Source organism: Elephas maximus, chromosome 23 (genome assembly GCF_024166365.1).
Source record: "Elephas maximus indicus isolate mEleMax1 chromosome 23, mEleMax1 primary haplotype, whole genome shotgun sequence".
NCBI classification, from domain to species: domain Eukaryota; kingdom Metazoa; phylum Chordata; class Mammalia; order Proboscidea; family Elephantidae; genus Elephas; species Elephas maximus.
The window spans coordinates 878,604-899,560 of NC_064841.1; the positions used below are offsets into that span (position 1 = coordinate 878,604).

The window sequence follows — 20,957 nt, forward strand, 5'->3', positions numbered from 1 at the left end:
AGTGCATACAGAGCTGATGGGCAAGGAGTGGTGCCCAGAAAACTGTCTGTCCAGGGAGGGCACCGCTCTGTGGGTAGAAACACACAGAGATGAGCTGGAGTGAAGTCTGTCAGAAAGAAAGCAATTTTACAGTTGTTCTAACATAGGTTTAAAAAATGAAAAAGAGAGAGATACACAAAAGTAAAATGAAACTTTTATACAAAGTGACAAAAATTGGAATCTACTTCCAGTCTTAGAAGATCTCAAATAGTGAGCCTGAAGGGCTCCTCCAAATTAAGTTTTGAAAGCCCCCCCCCCTTTTTTTCTGTTTATTTTAAACATGGCGTTAACTGAAACCAGGAGAAATTCACGTAGAGTGAATAGGAGTGACCTGAGGCTTGGTCAGGCCTGGGTTGAGGAACTTGGGTGAAGACTTTTAATTGCCAAAAGCCTGCTTCTTCCTTTGAAAATGGTGAGGGTATGATGAGATGACCTATTAGTTTTACACTGAAAATGCTCAATTATGAGATGCTTGAATTTCCACTGAAGTTGTGTCCAAAGTAATCTCATAGCAACTGACAGTATAAAGCGTCGTCTGTCAGCATGGTTCGAGGGGCGTGAAGCAGTTAAGAAACAGCATCTACAAACGCCTTTTTGTTCAAACACATAGGACATAATTTCAAAAGCAAAAAAAAAAAAAAAAAACCATTTATATCTTCACGCAAAGGTCTGGGAGTAAAATCAAATTTCTATTTTAAAATGCAAATGTAATGTCACAGAGTTGGATAAACTTTTTTTTCAATTGTAAAAATGATGTAACACATTTGCCAAGTCAACATTTTTTGGGTGTACAACCTAGTGACAGCAATTACATCAATCACATTGTGCAGCCACCACCCCTAATTGTTACCAAGTTCCTCCTCACCTAACAAACATTCACTGCTCCCTAAACAATGGCACCCTGGCCCTGTGGAGAACCTTGCCCCTAATTGTTACCAAGTTACTCCTCACCTAACACACTCACTGCTCCCTAAACAATGGCGCCCTGGCCCTGTGGAGAACCTTGCCCTAATTGTTACCAAGTTCCTCCTCACCTAACACACTCACTGCTCCCTAAACAATGGCACCCTGGCCCTGTGGAGAACCTTGTCCCTAATTGTTACCAAGTTCCTCCTCACCTAACAAACACTCACTGCTCCCTAAACAATGGCGCCCTGGCCCTGTGGAGAACCTTGCCCCTAATTGTTACCAAGTTCCTCCTCACCTAACAAACACTCACTGCTCCCTAAACAATGGTGCCCTGGCCCTGTGGAGAACCTTGTCCCTAATTGTTACCAAGTTCCTCCTCACCTAACAAACACTCACTGCTCCCTAAACAATGGTGCCCTGGCCCTGTGGAGAACCTTGTCCCTAATTGTTACCAAGTTCCTCCTCACCTAACAAACACTCACTGCTCCCTAAACAATGGCTTCCTGGCCCTGTGGAGAACCTTGCCCCTAATTGTTACCAAGTTACTCCTCACCTAACACACTCACTGCTCCCTAAACAATGGCTTCCTGGCCCTGTGGAGAACCTTGCCCTAATTGTTACCAAGTTCCTCCTCACCTAACACACTCACTGCTCCCTAAACAATGGCACCCTGGCCCTGTGGAGAACCTTGTCCCTAATTGTTACCAAGTTCCTCCTCACCTAACAAACACTCACTGCTCCCTAAACAATGGCGCTCTGGCCCTGTGGAGAACCTTGCCCCTAATTGTTACCAAGTTCCTCCTCACCTAACAAACACTCACTGCTCCCTAAACAATGGTGCCCTGGCCCTGTGGAGAACCTTGTCCCTAATTGTTACCAAGTTCCTCCTCACCTAACAAACACTCACTGCTCCCTAAACAATGGCGCCCTGGCCCTGTGGAGAACCTTGCCCCTAATTGTTACCAAGTTCCTCCTCACCTAACAAATACTCACTGCTCCCTAAACAATGGTGCCCTGGCCCTGTGGAGAACCTTGTCCCTAATTGTTACCAAGTTCCTCCTCACCTAACAAACACTCACTGCTCCCTAAACAATGGCGCCCTGGCCCTGTGGAGAACCTTGCCCCTAATTGTTACCAAGTTCCTCCTCACCTAACAAACACTCACTGCTCCCTAAACAATGGCTTCCTGGCCCTGTGGAGAACCTTGCCCCTAATTGTTACCAAGTTACTCCTCACCTAACACACTCACTGCTCCCTAAACAATGGCGCCCTGGCCCTGTGGAGAACCTTGCCCTAATTGTTACCAAGTTCCTCCTCACCTAACACACTCACTGCTCCCTAAACAATGGCACCCTGGCCCTGTGGAGAACCTTGCCCCTAATTGTTACCAAGTTCCTCCTCACCTAACAAACACTCACTGCTCCCTAAACAATGGTGCCCTGGCCCTGTGGAGAACCTTGTCCCTAATTGTTACCAAGTTCCTCCTCACCTAACAAACACTCACTGCTCCCTAAACAATGGCGCCCTGGCCCTGTGGAGAACCTTGCCCCTAATTGTTACCAAGTTCCTCCTCACCTAACAAACACTCACTGCTCCCTAAACAATGGTGCCCTGGCCCTGTGGAGAACCTTGTCCCTAATTGTTACCAAGTTCCACCTCACCTAACAAACACTCACTGCTCCCTAAACAATGGCGCCCTGGCCCTGTGGAGAACCTTGCCCCTAATTGTTACCAAGTTCCTCCTCACCTAACAAACACTCACTGCTCCCTAAACAATGGTGCCCTGGCCCTGTGGAGAACCTTGTCCCTAATTGTTACCAAGTTCCTCCTCACCTAACAAACACTCACTGCTCCCTAAACAATGGTGCCCTGGCCCTGTGGAGAACCTTGCCCCTAATTGTTACCAAGTTCCTCCTCACCTAACAAACACTCACTGCTCCCTAAACAATGGCTTCCTGGCCCTGTGGAGAACCTTCCCCTAGTTGTTACCAAGTTCCTCCTCACCTAACAAACATTCACTGCTTCCTAAACAATGGCTTCCTGGCCCTGTGGAGAACCTTGTCCCTAATTGTTACCAAGTTCCTCCTCACCTAACAAACACTCACTGCTCCCTAAACAAGGGCGACCTGGCCCTGTGGAGAACCTTGCCCCTAATTGTTACCAAGTTTCTCTTCACTTAACAAACACTCACTGCTCCCTAAACAATGGCGCCCTGGCCCTGTGGAGAACCTTGCCCCTAATTGTTACCACATTCCTCCTCACCTAACAAACACTTACTGCTCCCTAAACAATGGCGCCCTGCCCCTGTGGAGAACCTTGCCCCTAATTGTTACCAAGTTCCTCTTCACCTAACAAACACTCACTGCTTCCTAAACAATGGCACCCTGGCCCTGTGGAGAACCTTGCCCCTAACTGTTACCAAGTTTCTCTTCACCTAACCAACACTCACTGCTCCCTAAACAATGGCACCCTGGTCCTGGGGAGAACCTTGCCCCTAATTGTTACCAAGTTCCTCCTCACCTAACAAACACTGACTGCTCCTAAACAATGGCGCCCTGTCCCTGCGGCGAACCTTTTAAGAAAAGACCAAGAGTGAACTATTAGCACTGATAGCAAAGTTCATAGTGTGGCTGCTTTGACTGAATTAAAGAACTAAACAGAAAGGGTGATGCGCATGGCATTAATCCACCAGATAACTGGCACTCATCAAACACCGACTCTTCAGCAAGTCCTGCTGTCGTGTGTGTATGTGTCTGCGTGTGTGTGTCTCTGTGTGTGTCTGCGTGTGTGTGTCTGTGTCTGCGTGTGTGTGTGTCTGAGTGTGTGTCTGTGCCTGTGTATGCGTGTGTCTGTGCCTGTGTCTCTGCGTGTGCCTGCGTGTGTCTGCGTGTGTCTGCATGTGTCTGCGTCTGTGTGTGTGTCTGCGTGTGTGTCTGCATGTGTGTCTCTGCATGTGTCTGTGTGTCTCTGCGTGTGTCTGTATGTGTGTCTGCATGTGTCTGCGTGTGTGTCTGCGCGTGTGTCTGTGCGTGTCTGTGTGTCTGTGCATGTGTCTGCATGTGTGTGTATGTGTGTGGTGCATGTGTGTGTATGTGTGTGTGTCTGTATGTGTGTGTGTGTCTCTGTGTGTCTGAAGAGGAGCAGAGATTTGAAGTAGTTGGGTAGAAAAGAGACAAACCCACAGGAAGATAACCAAGAATAAAAGACAATGGTGGTTACAGTGACACAGCCAGAAGTAGAGTCAGAAACTGGTAGGTCTGGTCTGACTTTTAGGAGCCCTCGTGGTGCAGTGGTTAAAGCACTTGGCTGCTAACCAAAACGTCAGCGGTTCAAACCCACCAGCCGCCCCGCAGGAGAAAGATGCGGCAGCCTGCTTCTGTAAACACAGGCAGCCTTGGAAACCCTAAGGGGCAGTTCTACTCTGTCCTACAGGGTCGCTATGAGTCGGAATCAACTCGACGGCAGTGGGTTTTGGTTTTTGGTCTGACTTTTGTCATTTAAGCAGGCAAGTCCCTGAACCTTCTGTACCTTGGTTTTCTCATCTCTAAAATGGGAATAATAACTGCCTTGTCCAATTTTCAGGTTTGTCTTGAGGATTGAATGTGATAATGGACATTAAAGCACTCAAAACTGAGAAGTCTTATAAAATTTAAGTATGATTAAGTGGTACAGACGCACATGGGATAAGATATTCAGAAGAAAGAGAAGATGCTCAGAGCTGAGATGATCAGGTAAAGCTCCCCAAAGTAGTGGGACCCTGAGTCAGAGCAGGTCTTGAAGAAGCAAAGTGTTGGGCAGTGTGGGGGGACAGTGATGACCTGACCTGCTTAGTGTAGGGATGGTGGTGAGCACACCCGTTCAGTGTGAGGATGGTGGTCAGCACACCTGCTCAGTGTGGGGATGGTGGTGAGCACACCTGTTCAGTGTGAGGATGGTGGTGAGCACACCTGTTCAGTGTGGGGATGGTGGTGAGCACACCTGTTCAGTGTGAGGACGGTGGAGAGCTGACCTGCTTGGTGTGGGGACGGTGGTGAGCACACCCGTTCAGTGTGAGGATGGTGGTCAGCACACCTGTTCAGTGTGGGGATGGTGGTGAGCACACCTGCTCAGTGTGGGGACGGTGGTGAGCACACCTGCTCAGTGTGGGGATGGTGGTGAGCACACCTGTTCAGTGTGAGGATGGTAGTAAGCACACCTGTTCAGTGTGGGGATGGTGGTGAGCACACCTGTTCAGTGTGAGGATGGTGGTGAGCACACCTGTTCAGTGTGGGGACGGTGGTGAGCACACCCGTCCAGTGTGAGGATGGTGGTCAGCACACCTGTTCAGTGTTGGGATGGTGGTGAGCACACCTGCTCAGCGTGGGGATGGTGGTGAGCTGACCTCCTCAATGTGGGGACCGTGGTGATGTGACCTGCTCACTGTGGGGATGGTGGTGAGCTGACCTCCTCGGTGTGGGGACGGTGGTGAGCACACCTGCTCCTGAGCCAAGGGCTTATGCTGGGCCTTCCTGAGGAGAGGACGTAAGGAACGCCAGGCCAACAAAGCTAGAGTTTAAGATGCGCAGCACCAGAGAGGGGTGGAGGAAGGTGATGCAATGCCAGTGGTGAGATGTTCAATGAGCTCAGGAGGCTGTGACGAGGACATGGGCATAGTTTTCAGATAACATGCTCTGAAAACTTCCCTTGGGATACATAAAGGTCCACTGTGTGCAGACCAACAGGCAGGTGAAGAGTGCTCTTAATCCAGCCACCAGGTGAACCTGGTTGCCATCAAGCTGATTTTGATTTGTGGCGACCCCATATGTGTCAGGGCAGGACTGTGCTCCACAAGGTTTTCAATGGCTGATTTTTTTGGAAGTAGATTGCCAGACCTTTCTTCTGTGGTGCCTCTGAGTGGATTCGAACCTCCAACCTTTTGGTTAGCAGCCAAGTCCATTAACCATTTATCCCACCCAGGGACTCCAACTCCAACTTCAACATTCTCAAAAGACTATTCCATAATAGGAAGGACCACGTGATGGTACCCTAAAACACACACACACACACACACACACACACACACACACACACGGCCCCAGAATTAATGGTATGTTTTTAAAAAAAAGTTTTTTTCAAAATTTTCATAATTATTCACTTGTGGCTTACCTGTAACCTAATTCTTTTAAAACACTATCATATTTCTTGGAGTACGTACTAATGGATAAAGTGGCCTTAAACAAAAGTCAACATAAATTTTGAAAGTAAGCAAAGGACTTCTCATTATGGCACTAAAAAGGTGAAAGCACAGAATACATTTAGTCCTGGCAACTTCTGAGCATAGTAAAAAATTAACGTAACACTCTCCTGTGGTGCTCTCTGACTAGCAGGCAAAACTGATAACTGCACACCACACAGAATGTGTTCAGTGCTGTGTCCCGGCCGCAGAATAAGCTAACTCATTAAACCCATGAACCTCACCATATTTCCAGGAACAATAAAGACCTCTTAGTACAGTCTACAAAAACGGGACTTCATGTGATTTACACATAGCCCAGGGAACTAAGGAAACAATGTACTCTACCATTCAAGCTACTTAGTAGCATCATTGATGGGGAAGGAGTAAGTGGCCTGTAATTCTTACAAAATGATACACTGAAAATAACCTGCAATTAGCACCATCCTATTTTTTTTTAAGAGGCAATGTAGGTACTTTGAAGTTTGCTCCTTGTGAATAGTATAAACAAATGAAAGCTAAATTATTTCCGAGTATTTTGGAAATAACTTCATCAGGAGAATTTGTTTTCAATTAACATGTCAATTAAAATTATTCTTTATCTTCTCATTAACTGAGGAAAATGCACCTGTCACAGGCACTAAAAAATAATAAAGGTGCACTGAAAACATGTGTCTACAGCTAGAACTCTTTTCTAATTGAAAAGATGGGTCCTACTCTGTTTTTGAACAATGGGTTCCACGACTTTGTTGAATGTGACATGCGATCCTGGTGCTTTCTTGTGGTCTCTACAGAGACAGGAAGCAGTCAGCCCACTCATCTGAAGAGACGCCCTGGAATGGAGCACCCGGGGGAGAGGGGAAGCAAAGGTTCTAGTCAGTGCACTGAGACATCCTGGGATGGAGCACCCCGGGGAGAGGGGAAGCAAAGGTTCTAATCAGTGCACTGAGACATCCTGGGATGGAGCACCCGGGGGAGAGGGGAAGCAAAGGTTCTAGTCAGTGCACTGAGATGCCCTGGGATGGTGCACCCGGGGGAGAGGGGAAGCAAAGGTTCTAGTCAGTGCACTGAGACGTCCTGGAATGGAGCACCCAGGGCAGAGGGGAAGGAAAGGTTCTAGTCAGTGCACTGAGACATCCTGGGATGGAGCACCCGGGGGAGAGGGGAAGCAAAGGTTCTAGTCAGTGCACTGAGACGTCCTGGGATGGAGCACCCGGGGCAGAGGGGAAGCAAAGGTTCTAGTCAGTGCACTGAGACGTCCTGGGATGGTGCACCCGGGGGAGAGGGGAAGCAAAGGTTCTAGTCAGTGCACTGAGACGCCCTGGAATGGAGCACCCAGGGGAGAGGGGAAGCAAAGGTTCTAGTCAGTGCACTGAGATGCCCTGGGATGGTGCACCAAGGGGAGAGGGGAAGCAAAGGTTCTAGTCAGTGCACTGAGACGCCCTGGAATGGAGCACCCAGGGGAGAGGGGAAGCAAAGATTCTAGTCAGTGCACTGAGATGCCCTGGGATGGTGCACCAAGGGGAGAGGGGAAGCAAAGGTTCTAGTCAGTGCACTGAGACGTCCTGGGATGGAGCACCCGGGGGAGAGGGGAAGCAAAGGTTCTAGTCAGTGCACTGAGACGTCCTGGGATGGAGCACCCGGGGGAGAGGGGAAGCAAAGGTTCTAGTCAGTGCACTGAGACGTCCTGGGATGGAGCACCCGGGGGAGAGGGGAAGCAAAGGTTCTAGTCAGTGCACTGAGAAGCATGCTGACAGCAATGTCAAATGATACAATGTCATTCAGAAAGTTTGGCAGCTTCTTAAAGAAATTAAAGATATATCTATGATGCAATCCAGCCATTCCACTCCTAGGCATTTGCCCAAGAGAAATGAAAGCATATGTCTTTACAAAAACTTGTATACAAATGTTCATAGCACCTTTATTTGTAACAGCAAAAACTAGAGACAACCATATGTCCACCAACAGGTGAATGGATATACAAATTGTGGTACATTCACACAATGGAGCACCGATCAGGAAGAAGAAGGAATGGGCTATCACCACACACAACAACGTGAATGTACCTAAAAATAATCATATGCAGAGTAAGAAAACAAGGCAAAAAATGAGTATATGTTATATAATTCCATGTATATTAATTTTATAAAATACAAGTTAACCCAGAGTGACAGACATCTGACCAGTGGCTGCTGGGGGACTGGATGTAGGGTTTACAGAGGGGCACGATGAAACTTTGGGGGTGATGGATATATTCATTACCTTGTTGTGGGGATGGTTTTGCCTGTGTATACATGTGTCAAAACTCATCATATTGCATACTTTAAATATGCATACTCTCTTGTGTGTCACACCTCACTAACCAAAACAACAAACCAAACCCACTGCCATCAAGTTGATTCCAACTCATAGCAACACTACAGGACACAGTAGAACTGCCCCATAGAGTTTCCAAGGAGCACCTGGTGGATTTGAACTGCCGACCTTTTGGTTAGCAGCTGTAGCACTTAACCACTGTGCCACCAGGGTTTCCTCAACAAAGCAGTTTAAAAAAAAAATTCAAGGGAAGAAGAGGTGGGAAGCGAAAAAGGGGCGACTTTTCAGAGACAGAAGAGCTAAACTTCAGGGACCACATGCCCCAAAGGAGGAAACCTCATGGAAAAAACACTTAGAAACAGAGTTGGAGTTACATTCCATTTGGAGAGGGATATAGGTAGTGGGCACCCTCACCCTCCTTGGTGATATGTCAGGGGTACCTCTTGAGTAGGAGAAAGGCTTGTACAGAGATACATCGAAGTCCTGAAGAAGCAGAAGAAACCAGAAAGCCAGCTTCTTGGGGCCTGTGTGAAAAGAGGGAACACTGAAGAGACGCTCCAGGTTTCCCTCAAGACTGTCCAAGCAGTTCAGCAGGGGCAGAGGAGTCAGGGAGGTAAGAATTTAGGACAAACATACCAGAGCATGACTCCCTTAACTTGCCACTTGGGTTCTAAAGCAAAAGCACCAACACCCAGATCACTCTTTTCTCCTAAACTGTGTCTGGCCCTTGAGTTTACCAGGAAGGCTCACAGACAGGAGGTAACGTGGGCCAAGGGCAGGGCTGTGAGGAACACACTGCTAAGGCTCACAGACAGGAGGTAACGTGGGCCAAGGGCAGGGCTGTGAGGAACACACTGCTAAGGCTCACAGACAGGAGGTAACGTGGGCCAAGGGCAGGGCTGTGAGGAACACACTGCTAAGGCTCACAGGCAGGAGGTAACGTGGGCCAAGGGCAGGACGGTGAGGAACACACTGCTAAGGCTCACAGACAGGCGGTAACGTGGGCCAAGGGCAGGGCTATGAGGAACATATGCTAAGGCTCACGGACAGGAGGTAACATGGGCCAAGGGCAGGACGGTGAGGAACACACTGCTAAGGCTCACGGACAGGAGGTAACGTGGGCCAAGGGCAGGGCTGTGAGGAACACACTGCTAAGGCTCACGGACAGGCGGTAACGTGGGCCAAGGGCAGGACGGTGAGGAACACACTGCTAAGGCTCACAGACAGGCGGTAACGTGGGCCAAGGGCAGGACGGTGAGGAACACACTGCTAAGGCTCACAGACAGGCGGTAACGTGGGCCAAGGGCAGGACGGTGAGGAACACATGCTAAGGCTCACGGACAGGAGGTAACGTGGGCCAAGGGCAGGGCTGTGAGGAACACACTGCTAAGGCTCACGGACAGGCGGTAACGTGGGCCAAGGGCAGGACGGTGAGGAACACACTGCTAAGGCTCACAGACAGGCGGTAACGTGGGCCAAGGGCAGGACGGTGAGGAACACACTGCTAAGGCTCACAGACAGGCGGTAACGTGGGCCAAGGGCAGGACGGTGAGGAACACATGCTAAGGCTCACGGACAGGAGGTAACGTGGGCCAAGGGCAGGGCTGTGAGGAACACACTGCTAAGGCTCACGGACAGGAGGTAACGTGGGCCAAGGGCAGGGCTGTGAGGAACACACTGCTAAGGCTCACGGACAGGCGGTAACGTGGGCCAAGGGCAGGACGGTGAGGAACACACTGCTAAGGCTCACGGACAGGCGGTAACGTGGGCCAAGGGCAGGACGGTGAGGAACACACTGCTAAGGCTCACAGACAGGCGGTAACGTGGGCCAAGGGCAGGACGGTGAGGAACACACTGCTAAGGCTCACAGACAGGCGGTAACGTGGGCCAAGGGCAGGACGGTGAGGAACACATGCTAAGGCTCACGGACAGGAGGTAACGTGGGCCAAGGGCAGGACGGTGAGGAACACACTGCTAAGGCTCACAGACAGGCGGTAACGTGGGCCAAGGGCAGGGCGGTGAGGAACACACTGCTAAGGCTCACAGACAGGAGGTAACGTGGGCCAAGGGCAGGACGGTGAGGAACACACTGCTAAGGCTCACAGACAGGCGGTAACGTGGGCCAAGGGCAGGACGGTGAGGAACACACTGCTAAGGCTCACAGACAGGCGGTAACGTGGGCCAAGGGCAGGACGGTGAGGAACACACTGCTAAGGCTCACAGACAGGAGGTAACGTGGGCCAAGGGCAGGGCTGTGAGGAACACACTGCTAAGCTTCACGGACAGGCGGTAACGTGGGCCAAGGGCAGGACGGTGAGGAACACACTGCTAAGGCTCACGGACAGGAGGTAACGTGGGCCAAGGGCAGGGCTGTGAGGAACACACTGCTAAGGCTCACGGACAGGAGGTAACGTGGGCCAAGGGCAGGGCTGTGAGGAACACACTGCTAAGCTTCACGGACAGGTGGTAACGTGGGCCAAGGGCAGGACGGTGAGGAACACACTGCTAAGGCTCACGGACAGGAGGTAACGTGGGCCAAGGGCAGGGCTGTGAGGAACACACTGCTAAGGCTCACAGACAGGAGGTAACGTGGGCCAAGGGCAGGGCTGTGAGGAACACACTGCTAAGGCTCACGGACAGGCGGTAACGTGGGCCAAGGGCAGGACGGTGAGGAACACACTGCTAAGGCTCACGGACAGGAGGTAACGTGGGCCAAGGGCAGGGCTGTGAGGAACACACTGCTAAGGCTCACAGACAGGAGGTAACGTGGGCCAAGGGCAGGGCTGTGAGGAACACACTGCTAAGGCTCACAGACAGGCGGTAACGTGGGCCAAGGGCAGGGCTTGAGGAACACACTGCCACCAGAACAGGAGGCGCCGGCCAACTGAAGGCGGCACTTCCAGGGGTAATTTTGGTTGTGGGTTGACACCTCACGCTCCCCAAGTGTGTCAAGCATTTGTGTGAAGCACAGGCTAGCTGCTGGAAGTATGGCCCTGGAATAAAACACCTGTTCCTTGAAGGCGCTGGCATTAAGGTAGGGAGCTGGGCCATCTACGAGTGAGAAGGAAGCAGGAAGTTAGGTCACTAGTGTGTTCTTCACTCCTGAGGTACTTCAGCTACTCAGACACCTCAGGCAGGTCCTGGCAGCATCCAAGCTCATCACCCTTGCGCTGGGACCAAGGGAGATGTGAACTGCTCAAACCCCTCACCAGGTAAAGTCAGCACTAGGCTTTAAATCCCACCTAAACATTATATGTTTTTTAATTTTGCCTCTAGATTTTCCCTGGATTATGGATGGCTGATTGTCAACATATTTTTGAAATCATACCATTTCCTTTTGAGTATACCCTGTACTGGGATCAGTCCCTAGAGAAGGATGTCACGCTTGGTAAATTGAAGGGTCTGCGAAAAAGAGGAAGACCCCCAATGAGATGGATTGACAAAGCGGCTGCAACGATGGGTTCAAGCCTGACAATGATGGTGAGGACTGCACAGGACCAGAGAGTGTTTTGTTCTGTTGTACCTGGGGTCGCTATGCATCAGAACCGACTCGATGGCACCTAACAACAACAACATACCCTGCACTGAGGGGGGAGTGAGGAGACCTGGGTTCTGTCACCTGTTCATTCTGCAGAAGACAACATTAATCCATAAAACCCCATCCCTGAAAAGAGACTCAAGGGTGATAGGGTTTCATTTGTTCCCTGTTCATTTTTGTCCTTAATACTAAGGAAACGCAAGAAAGGATTCCATTAGGAGATGCTTTAAGTTACTTTGGGGAAGTGGGAGTGCGGAGAAAAAAACAAACAAAAACACCCCAAACCTAGTCTGGTTAGTCTTCTGTCAGAAAAAACAAAACCCCTTCCACAGGTTTTCTTATGGGGACTCTGCAAATCATTTAATGTCTCTGGGCCTGTTTGCTGAACTGTAAAATGAGGAGGTTGGATTAGGTCTGTGAAGTGCGGGTCTTATAAACAGTTCATTCATTCGTTTGTTCATTCACTCATTAATTCATTTTCTATTTGAGATGCTACTACTTACCAGGCACTATCCCGGGCACTATATAACCACAGCAAAAAGGCAGGCAAGCTCCCTGCACTCCAACTTGGATTTTACTGGGGAGAGACTCAAAATAAAGAACTAAACAAGATCGTTCCAGGCATCATAAGCACTAAGGAAACAGTAAACAAAGGGACTGGTTATGAGCATCTGGGTGGGGGGCGGGGCGCTGTTACTTAGCGGGACTTTCAGGGGCAGCTTCTCTGAGGTGCGAGAGTTGAGCTGAGTCTTGGAGGGATGAGCAGAAGGAGCCAGTCCCTTGGGGATTCCAAGCAGAAGTAAAAGCAAGCCACCAGGCCAAGGCCCTGCTGCAGCGGGAATAAGCTTATTCGCTTCCCCTCATTACAGAAGGTAAAGGACACCAACTCCTTTTTCATTTTACCCCCTCCTCCGAGTGGTATGTATCATTGCCTATATGAATGTATCTATACACAACTCTTTAAAAGGAAGCAAAAATATAATTTGATTTGAGTTAACTCCTCCAAGGCAGGTCTTCCCTTTTCCGAAACTCCCTTGCTCTTCTCAGGTTTCTGTCCTCGTCATAAATTCTCTTGCATTTATTCCATATAGCAGTAAACTAAAGCTTTTCAAACTTTTATAACAGCGATGGTTGTGGATGGAATTGTGTCTCCCAAAATATGTACTGGAATATTAACCCCCAATACCTGTGGATATAATTCCATTTGCGAATAGTCTTCTTTGTTATGTTAATGAGGCCGCAGGTGTGACTTATGCCAGTCACTAGGGTAGCTCTGAGTCCTAGTCGACTTCACAGCAGTGGGCTTATTTGAAGGAGCCCCGGGGGTGCAATGGTTAAGTGCTTGGCTGCTAACGGAAAGGCTGGCAGTTGGAAGACTCCAGTTACCTAGTTTATCTTCTGGAGTTTGTGCATTGTTAATTATGGTTTGTATCCTGTTAATGTCAATGTTCGGTTGCTATTCATAAGGTTTTCACTGGCTAATGCTTTTCCGAAGTAGACTGCCAGGTCCTTCTTCCTAGTCTGTCTTAGTCTGGAAGCTCAGCTGAAACCTGTCCTCTATGGGTGACCCTGCTGGTATCCAAATACGGGTGGCATAGCTTCTAGCATCACAGCAACACGCAAGCCCCCACAGTATGACAAACTGACCCACCAACCAGACTGACAGACACATGTAAATATTCAACTGTGTGGATTATAACAAATTATGGATAACATCACAGAGAATGGGAATTCCAGAACACTTAATTGTGCTCATGAGGAACCTTTACATAGATCAAGAGGCAGTTGTTTGGACAGAACAAGGGGATACTGATTGGTTTAAAGTCAGGAAAGGTGTGCGTCAGGGTTGTATTCTTTTACTGTACCTATTCAATCTGTATGCTGAGCAAATAATCCGAGAAGCTGAAGCTGGACTATATGAAGAAGAACGGGGCATCAGGATTGGAGGAAGACTCACCAACAACCTGCGTTATGCTGATGACACAACCTTGCTTGCTGAAAGTGAAAAAGACTTGAAGCACTTACTAATGAAGATCGAAGACCACAGCCTTCAGTGTGGATTGCACCTCAACATAAAGAAAACAAAAATCCTCACAACTGGACCAATGAGCAACATCATGATAAATGGAGAACAGATTGAAGTTGCCAAGGATTTCATTTTACTTGGCTCCACAATCAACACACAGGGAGTAGCAGTCAAGAAATCAAAAGACGAATTGCATTGGGCAAATCTGCTGCAAAGGACCTCTTTAAAGTGTTGAAGAGCAAAGATGTCACCTTGAAGACTAAGGTGCGCCTGATCCAAGCCATGGTATTTTCAATCGCATAATAAGCATGTAAAAGCTGAACAATGAATAAGGAAGACCAAAAAATAATGGACGTCTTTGAATTGTGGTGTTGGTGAAGAATATTGAATATACCATGGACTGCCAAAAGAACGAACAAATCTGTCTTAGAAGAAGTACAACCAGAATGCTCCTTAGAAGCAAGGATGGTGAGACTGTGTCTTACATACTTTGGACATGTTGTCAGGAGGGATCAGTCCCTGGAGAAGGAAATCATGCTTGACAGAGCACACAGTCAGAGGAAAAGAGGAAGACCCTCAACGAGGTGGATGGACACAGTGGCTGCAACAACGAGCTCAAGCATAACAACGATTGTAAGGATGGCGCAGGACCAGGCAGTGTTTCATTCTGTTGTTCATAGGGTCGCTATGAGTCGGAACCAACTCGACGGCACCTAACAACAACATCCTGTTAATGCTGTGTATTAGAGCCTCTAGCATTGATCCTATTTTTTCTTCTATGATCTTTATAGTTTTTGGTTTTATATTTAGGTCTTTGATCCATTTTGAGTGTATGGTGTGAGGTATAAGTCCTGCTTCTTTTTTGTTTTTACAGAGGGACATCCAGTTTTGCCAGCACCATTTGTTAAAAAGACTGACTTTTCCCATTTGATGGACTTTGGGCCCTTGTTGAAGATCAGGTGACCATGGTTGGATAGATTTACATCTGAGTTCTCAATTTTGTTCCATTGGTCAATGTATATCTGTCCTTGTACAGTACAAGGCTGTTTTGACTACTGTAGCTGTATAGTAGTTTCTGAGGTCAGGTAGTTCAAGTTCTCCTACTTTATTCTTTTTCTTCAATAGTGCTTTACTTATCCGGGGCCTCTTCCCTTTTCATATAAAGTTAATGATTCGTTTTTCCACCTCTTTAAAGAATGTTGTTGGTATTTGGATCGGGATTGTACTGTATTTGTGGATTTTTGGGGGTAGAATTGTCATTTTCACAATTTTGAGTCTACCTATCCATAAGCATGGTATATTTTTCCATTAACATAGGTCTCTTTTGGTTTCTTGCGGTAGTGTTTTGTAGTTTTCTTTGTATAGGTCTTTAACATCCCTGGTTAAATATATTCCTAAGTATTTTATTTTCTTAGAAGCTATTATAAATGGCATCGTTTTCCTGATTTTCTTTTCATCATTCTCTTTATTGGTGTATAGGAATCCTACTGATTTTTGTATGTTTATCTTGTATCTTGCCACTCTGCTGAATCTTTCTATTAGTTCCAGTAGTTTTCTTGTGGAATCTTTTGGGTTTTCTTTGTATATTATCATATCATTTGCAAATAGGGACAGTTTAACTTCTTCCTTACCAATTTGGATGCCCTTTATTTTTTTTTTCTTGTCTTACTGCTCTAGCTAGGACTTCCAGCACAATGTTAAATAGGAGTGGTAATAAAAGGCATCCTTGTCAAGGCTGGCAGTTCGAACCCACTCAGTGGCAGAGGGAGAAAGACCTGGCAATATACTCCTGCAAGATCACAGTCTAGAAAACCTTATGGGGCAGTTCTACTCTGTCACATGGGGTGGCTATGAGTCCAAACAGCCTCGATGGCACCTAACTACAACAGGCACAGAAGCAAGGAAGCACAGATGGGGAAGGCAGATGTCGGGCAACATGAAAATCACCAAGGAACCGAGGAACAGAAGCTGAAGAGACAACGACCTTCCCCTAGAAGCAACAGAGAGAGAAAGCCTTCCCCTAGAGCCAGCGCTCTGAACTCAGACTTCTAGCCTCCTAACTGTGAGAAAATTAATTTGTTTGTTAAAAATACCCTTTTACGGTATTTCTGTTATGGCAGCACTAAGAAATTAAGACAGCCACCAGACCCACAGTGAGAAATAAATTTTACATTGTGATCCAGTGTATATATAAAACCGAAACAAAAGTTCCATAAAACCAAGCATACTGTGACTAAATTCTTGCAATGGCTACAGTACATTCTATTCTATTTCATTTTTTTTTAATGCTAAGGTGATTTCATGAGTAACCTGCAGTTTGAAAAAACGCTATTCTAAACCTACACTGCCTAATAATTTTGTTTAGACACAAACCAAAAACATGGAAAAATTAAATATTAAACAACCTGAAAAGCCCATCCCCCCCCCATTTTTCTGTACATATTTGTTTTAAGCAATGGGACCCACATTTCTCTGTGTGACTTGTGGAGGAAATGCCCAGAGGGGACAGTTTCGGGAGAGCACCCCAACATACAAAGTGTCCCCTCCAGGAGAGGAGGCACATTTTGTTTCAAAGACTGGCCAAAAAGATTCATGAAGTCGTGACCATAAGCAGGTGCAGGTGTGTGTATGGGGAAGGGGGCTGTCAGGTAAGCCATTAATTTTCAGCTCCTCGTGGGGAGTCAGTCTTTGTCCCTTCCCCCACTCCAGAATGCAGGCCCTCTTCTAGGCGGGTGTGTAATGTCAGCACTTAGAACCACACCTGGTGTACAGCACCTAATACATGGGTGCCCAGTAACATTTTGTTTAATAATTTGAAAAATGGTGCTCACTGACACCATCCAACCATAAATCTGTATGTTTATCAACCAAAAAAAAAAAAAAAAAAAAAACCCTTTGCTATCCAGTCGATTCCGACCCATAGCAACCCTACAGGACAGAGCATGTCTATAACAGTATTTTAAAACACCCAATTAGTAAATTTCTCTGGAATGTATAAATGTCATGCAAGGGTAAATGAAACTCTTGCTTATCTTCAAATCATTGCTCAAGTCCAGGGAGCCTAGGGAGGAATTTTTCTGTATCCAGCACTGACAGGAAAGGCGGGATTCTCTCATAAGGTACAAGAGATAGCCTGGCTGTAATGGAAGGATTCCCTGTCTGCTAGAGGCCATGGTACACTCCTAAATGGCTAGGGTTAAAACGAGTGTGTTAATTTAATAGGTAGCTTCTCAAGGGGCACTGACCAGAGAGCTCTGTCAGCCAAAGGCTCTCTCTGATGGAAACCGTGTCAATTTCTCTGTGAAACGCAGTTTCCAACCTCAACCCTGAAGTCAGAAGTGCACGCACCCAATTTCCAGTAGACCCAGGGCCCTAGAGTAGAGAAATTGCACCTGCGAGGCCAGCATTCTCCCACACCCCACAGAACCGCCACCCGCAGACAGCAGCTACTGAAGCTGCCCTTCAGCCCCACTCGGGGACACCATTAAAGATTTCAAATTACAACTGTTGCTTTATCGTAAAACAGTGATAAAGAGGGGCGCACATTCATGATGCTTTTCTTCTGAGTCATTCATCTGCTCTTATCTCAGGGGCAAAAAAGGTGTCAGACAAACACTAACCTGCCGAGCTTCCTATCAGGGATGCAGCCCGCCCCCTTCCCTCCCCTCTCGACCCAGCACCCCTCCCTGCCTGGCTTTCCTCTTTTGAGGCAGCAGCCTCCGGTAAGGAAATGCAAGTAGCTCAGTTCTCAAAACCAGGAGGAATTCACCAGACAGGGAGTGAATCAGGCTCCCTCATCCTGGCAGGGCAATTCACCCCGCTCCCCCAGGTCAAGAATAGCTCCGGTGTTAGAGCGAGGGACAGTCTTAAAGGAGCGCGGTCAACCCATCCAAACACAGAAGCTCAAAGGCGAGGTGGAACAAACCCTGCTGCCGGCCCTGCGGAGTGGGCAGACGGCTGTGTGCGTGCGCACAAGCACGGCCTATCCACGGGCGAGACATCAGTGGCCAGGAAGGGAGACCCCCCACGCTTGACAAAGTCCCAACTACTGAGATTTGAAATATCACCCGCCGGCGCTGGCTTCTGTGCCAAAATCTCCCCGGATTTATTTTCAGGCAAGTGACTCACAACCTTGTCTCCTTAAGTAATTCCATCAAAATGACTCGCCGGTTCCACTAACCGACTTTCCGCTACCCTCTGCGGCCCCTCCCTCCCCTCCGCCCATCCTGTAACCCAGACAGCTCACAGACTGAGCAACTGTACCCCAGGGGAGCAGAAGGCGGCCTCTGCTGCCGGCCCCCGCTCTCGGGGAAGGATGAATGGGGCCGCAGGCGGGCGGGAGCGAGGGGAGGGGGCGTGCGGGCTGCGCGGGGTGTGTACGCGTGTGTGCGCGCGTGTGGGCACGCACCCTGCCAACTTACGGAGGTGGAGTTGGTCCTGGCCTGGCCCTGGTTCCGCGCCTCCTGCTCCCGGAACTGCAGCCCCGCCAGATGCTTCTCCAGCGCCTCCCAGTCCATGGGGGGAGCCGGGGGCTCCTCCGGGACGCACGTCCCGCCGTCCGGGGGTTGGAGGCCTAGGGCCCGCGCCGTGGGGCCCCGGCCACCGCGCCGGCCTCCCGGCGGCTGGAGCTTCTGGAGCGACCGGCGGGGGCCCCGGGGGCCGTTCGGCCGGCCGGCCACCACCACGTTGCCATTGTGTCTGAGGTCCTGGGGGTCGTGCGGGTGGAGGTTACCGTTAGGCATGGGGGGCGGCATGGCGGTGGTGGCGCTCCTGCCCCCGCCGCCGCCGCTGCCGGTCCGGGCACTCACGTCCCCCCGCTCTCGGGCCGGACAGCGGTCATCCCGGCACCCTCGCTCGTCCTCCTCTTCCTCCTCCTCCCCGTCTTCCTCCGGCGCCCACTCATCAATCACCTTCTTCTGGTAGACCGGAAAGGGCTCCTCATAGTCCTCCAGGGCAGACACCAAGTCCAAGCTGCCCCCCGGCGACGACGAGGATTTGCACTCGGAGCAAGGGGTGACTTTGGTGGAGTTGGACTGCGAACTGGCGCGGCTGCTGCTGCGGCTGCTGCCGGCGTCACTGCCTAGATCCATCCCATCCTCTCGGTAATCCTGGGGGAGGAGGCAGAGAGTGAGTCGCCGGGCCCAGCCCGCTCCGGCCGCCCGCCGCCCGCCGCGAACGCCCGGCTCAGTGCCCCGAGCCCACCCGGCCCAGGCGCGCCCCCAAGGAGACCTGGGGGCGGGAGTCCGCACCGGCCTGAGGCTTCCCTAGTCACCCCCACCCCAACCGGACTTCCTCGGGGAAACTAACCCGCAAATTGGCAAAGGGGGTGCCCAGCCCCCAGCGCGCACACTTTTCCGACGAGGGACCCCGGCGCGCGCGCGGACTTTGTTTTAACCATTTGGCGCCGCGCGCGCCCCTGCACCCCGCCCCGAGGATTCTCGGAGAGCCGGGCACTTTCCCAGAGGATCAGAACTGGCGGGGGGCGGGAACGCGAGGAGGTGGGCGGCCCCTCATTTCGCACCTGGCTCCCGGCGCCGAGACCACCCCCCGCCGGCCCGCCCCGGGAGGCCGGCTCCGCGCCAGCCGAGCTTCACTTTCTGCGGGGCCGCAGGCAGCTCGGGGCTCACCCGCCCTCCGGCCTCCCCGGCCGGCGCCTCCTCTGGGCTCGCCGGGCGGCTCGGGTGGGGGCGGCTCGGGTGGGGGCGGCTCGGGTGGGGGCCGTCTCCGCCCGCGCCGGGCAGCGTGGCCCCCGTCTGGCCCCGGGGGTGTGCCGGGTCGGGCGCGGCCGCCGCGGGAGCCGCCGCCCTGGGGGAGGAGGACGCGCCCTCCCGGCGGAGCGGGTCCGGCCACCGAGCATGCCCAGAGGCGGCCGGGCGCGGCGCAGTCGGCTCCCCGGTGTTCGCGGCTGCGGGCTGGGGAGGGGATGCGGCGGAGAGGCCGGGAAAGGCCGGGCCGAGGGGGCGCGGGGCTCCGGGGCCGCGGGGCTCCGGGGGCGCAGACCCGGCCAGCGAGCAGGGGCGGCGCCCTGGGGACGTGTTGTGCTTTAACCCAGACACACTCGCGTTTTCTTAGCGCTTCTCAATCCGTCTCCACGGGGCTCGTACCCACGGAAGCCTCCGGGTACCCCAAAGCGCAAGCCCGGCGCCTCCACACCCACGCGGAAGTCCCCGAGTGACGCCGTGAAGGACCCCCCCCCCCCAACACACACCCGTGCAGGAGCCCGAGTGACGTGCTCGGTGGTCGTGCCCCACCTCTTCCCTCCACCATCCTCTCCCGCTTCCTCTCCCTCCGCCGCCCCGCTCCCGTCGCCTTGCCCGCTCCCTTCCAAGTTCGGTGTGGGCGGAACCTGTTGCTTAAGCTCACGTTTCCTTCCTCTTCCCGGTGGCAGGGTGAGGGTGACCTCAGCCAGGTGTGTGTTGGGGGGTGGTGAGATGGGCTGAGATTGGCATGGTGACGGGGGAGGGGCTGGGGACATCAGCTTTAAAGGTTTGGGACGAGCATCAAGAGACCTCTTCTGCCATCTCAAATCAAGGACACGTTAAGGGGGGAGACACGGCTGTCGGGTGGCAGCGCTCCTGGCACTGTACAAGGTCTTCGCTTCTGCAAAGTTTTCGGGAAACTGAGTCAAAGACACCTATGCTGGGTTTTTCAAAACACATGGGCTGCCTGAGTGTGGCAGCCCATCTCCTTAGGAAGAAAGCTCAATGAAGTGAAAGATACCGACATTTGGAAAACGAAGGTGGGTCACAGAGCACCTTATAAAAATTTCCTTCGAATCATAGTTCTGAGCTCTCCGAACAGGGAAACTAGGGCTGCTCTCTGATTATGAAATGCAACACTTAAGAGAGACTGGCAAAGCCCAGCTTCCCTGAACTTCCAGATTTGGGCCGGTTACTAATTACTCTCAGTTGAATTCT

The 20,957-nt window shown here is 50.7% G+C and overlaps 1 protein-coding gene and 1 long non-coding RNA gene across 13 annotated transcripts in view; both read right to left on the reverse strand.

Annotated features, from left to right (window-relative positions):
• Positions 1–302: 302 nt before the first annotated feature.
• LOC126066568 (uncharacterized) lies at positions 303–6,656 on the reverse strand. 10 transcript variants are annotated; one of them, XR_007515133.1, is made up of 4 exons: positions 3,006–6,656; positions 2,013–2,834; positions 1,553–1,926; positions 303–1,210 (listed from the first exon to the last, which is right to left on the reverse strand). It is a non-coding gene; the product is annotated as an uncharacterized LOC126066568 (long non-coding RNA). The 10 variants fall into 10 exon arrangements; XR_007515136.1 differs by having other exon boundaries at positions 2,013–2,318; positions 2,405–6,656; XR_007515138.1 differs by having other exon boundaries at positions 2,013–2,235; positions 2,319–6,656.
• An 11,574-nt stretch (positions 6,657–18,230) lies between these two features.
• Positions 18,231–20,957, reverse strand: part of LOC126066566 (schwannomin-interacting protein 1-like) — a 42,333-nt gene continuing 39,606 nt past the window's right edge. Inside the window, exons 1-2 of one of the 3 annotated variants that reach the window (XM_049867757.1) lie at positions 19,562–19,732; positions 18,231–19,148 (exon numbers count right to left, since the gene is read on the reverse strand). In XM_049867757.1, coding sequence (XP_049723714.1) covers positions 18,231–19,130 — 900 coding nt within the window. In that variant the 5' untranslated portion in view covers positions 19,131–19,148; positions 19,562–19,732. Of the gene's footprint in view, positions 19,149–19,347; positions 19,733–20,957 lie in introns of those variants that run through there. The other 2 variants (XM_049867758.1, XM_049867756.1) reach the window with 2 other exon arrangements.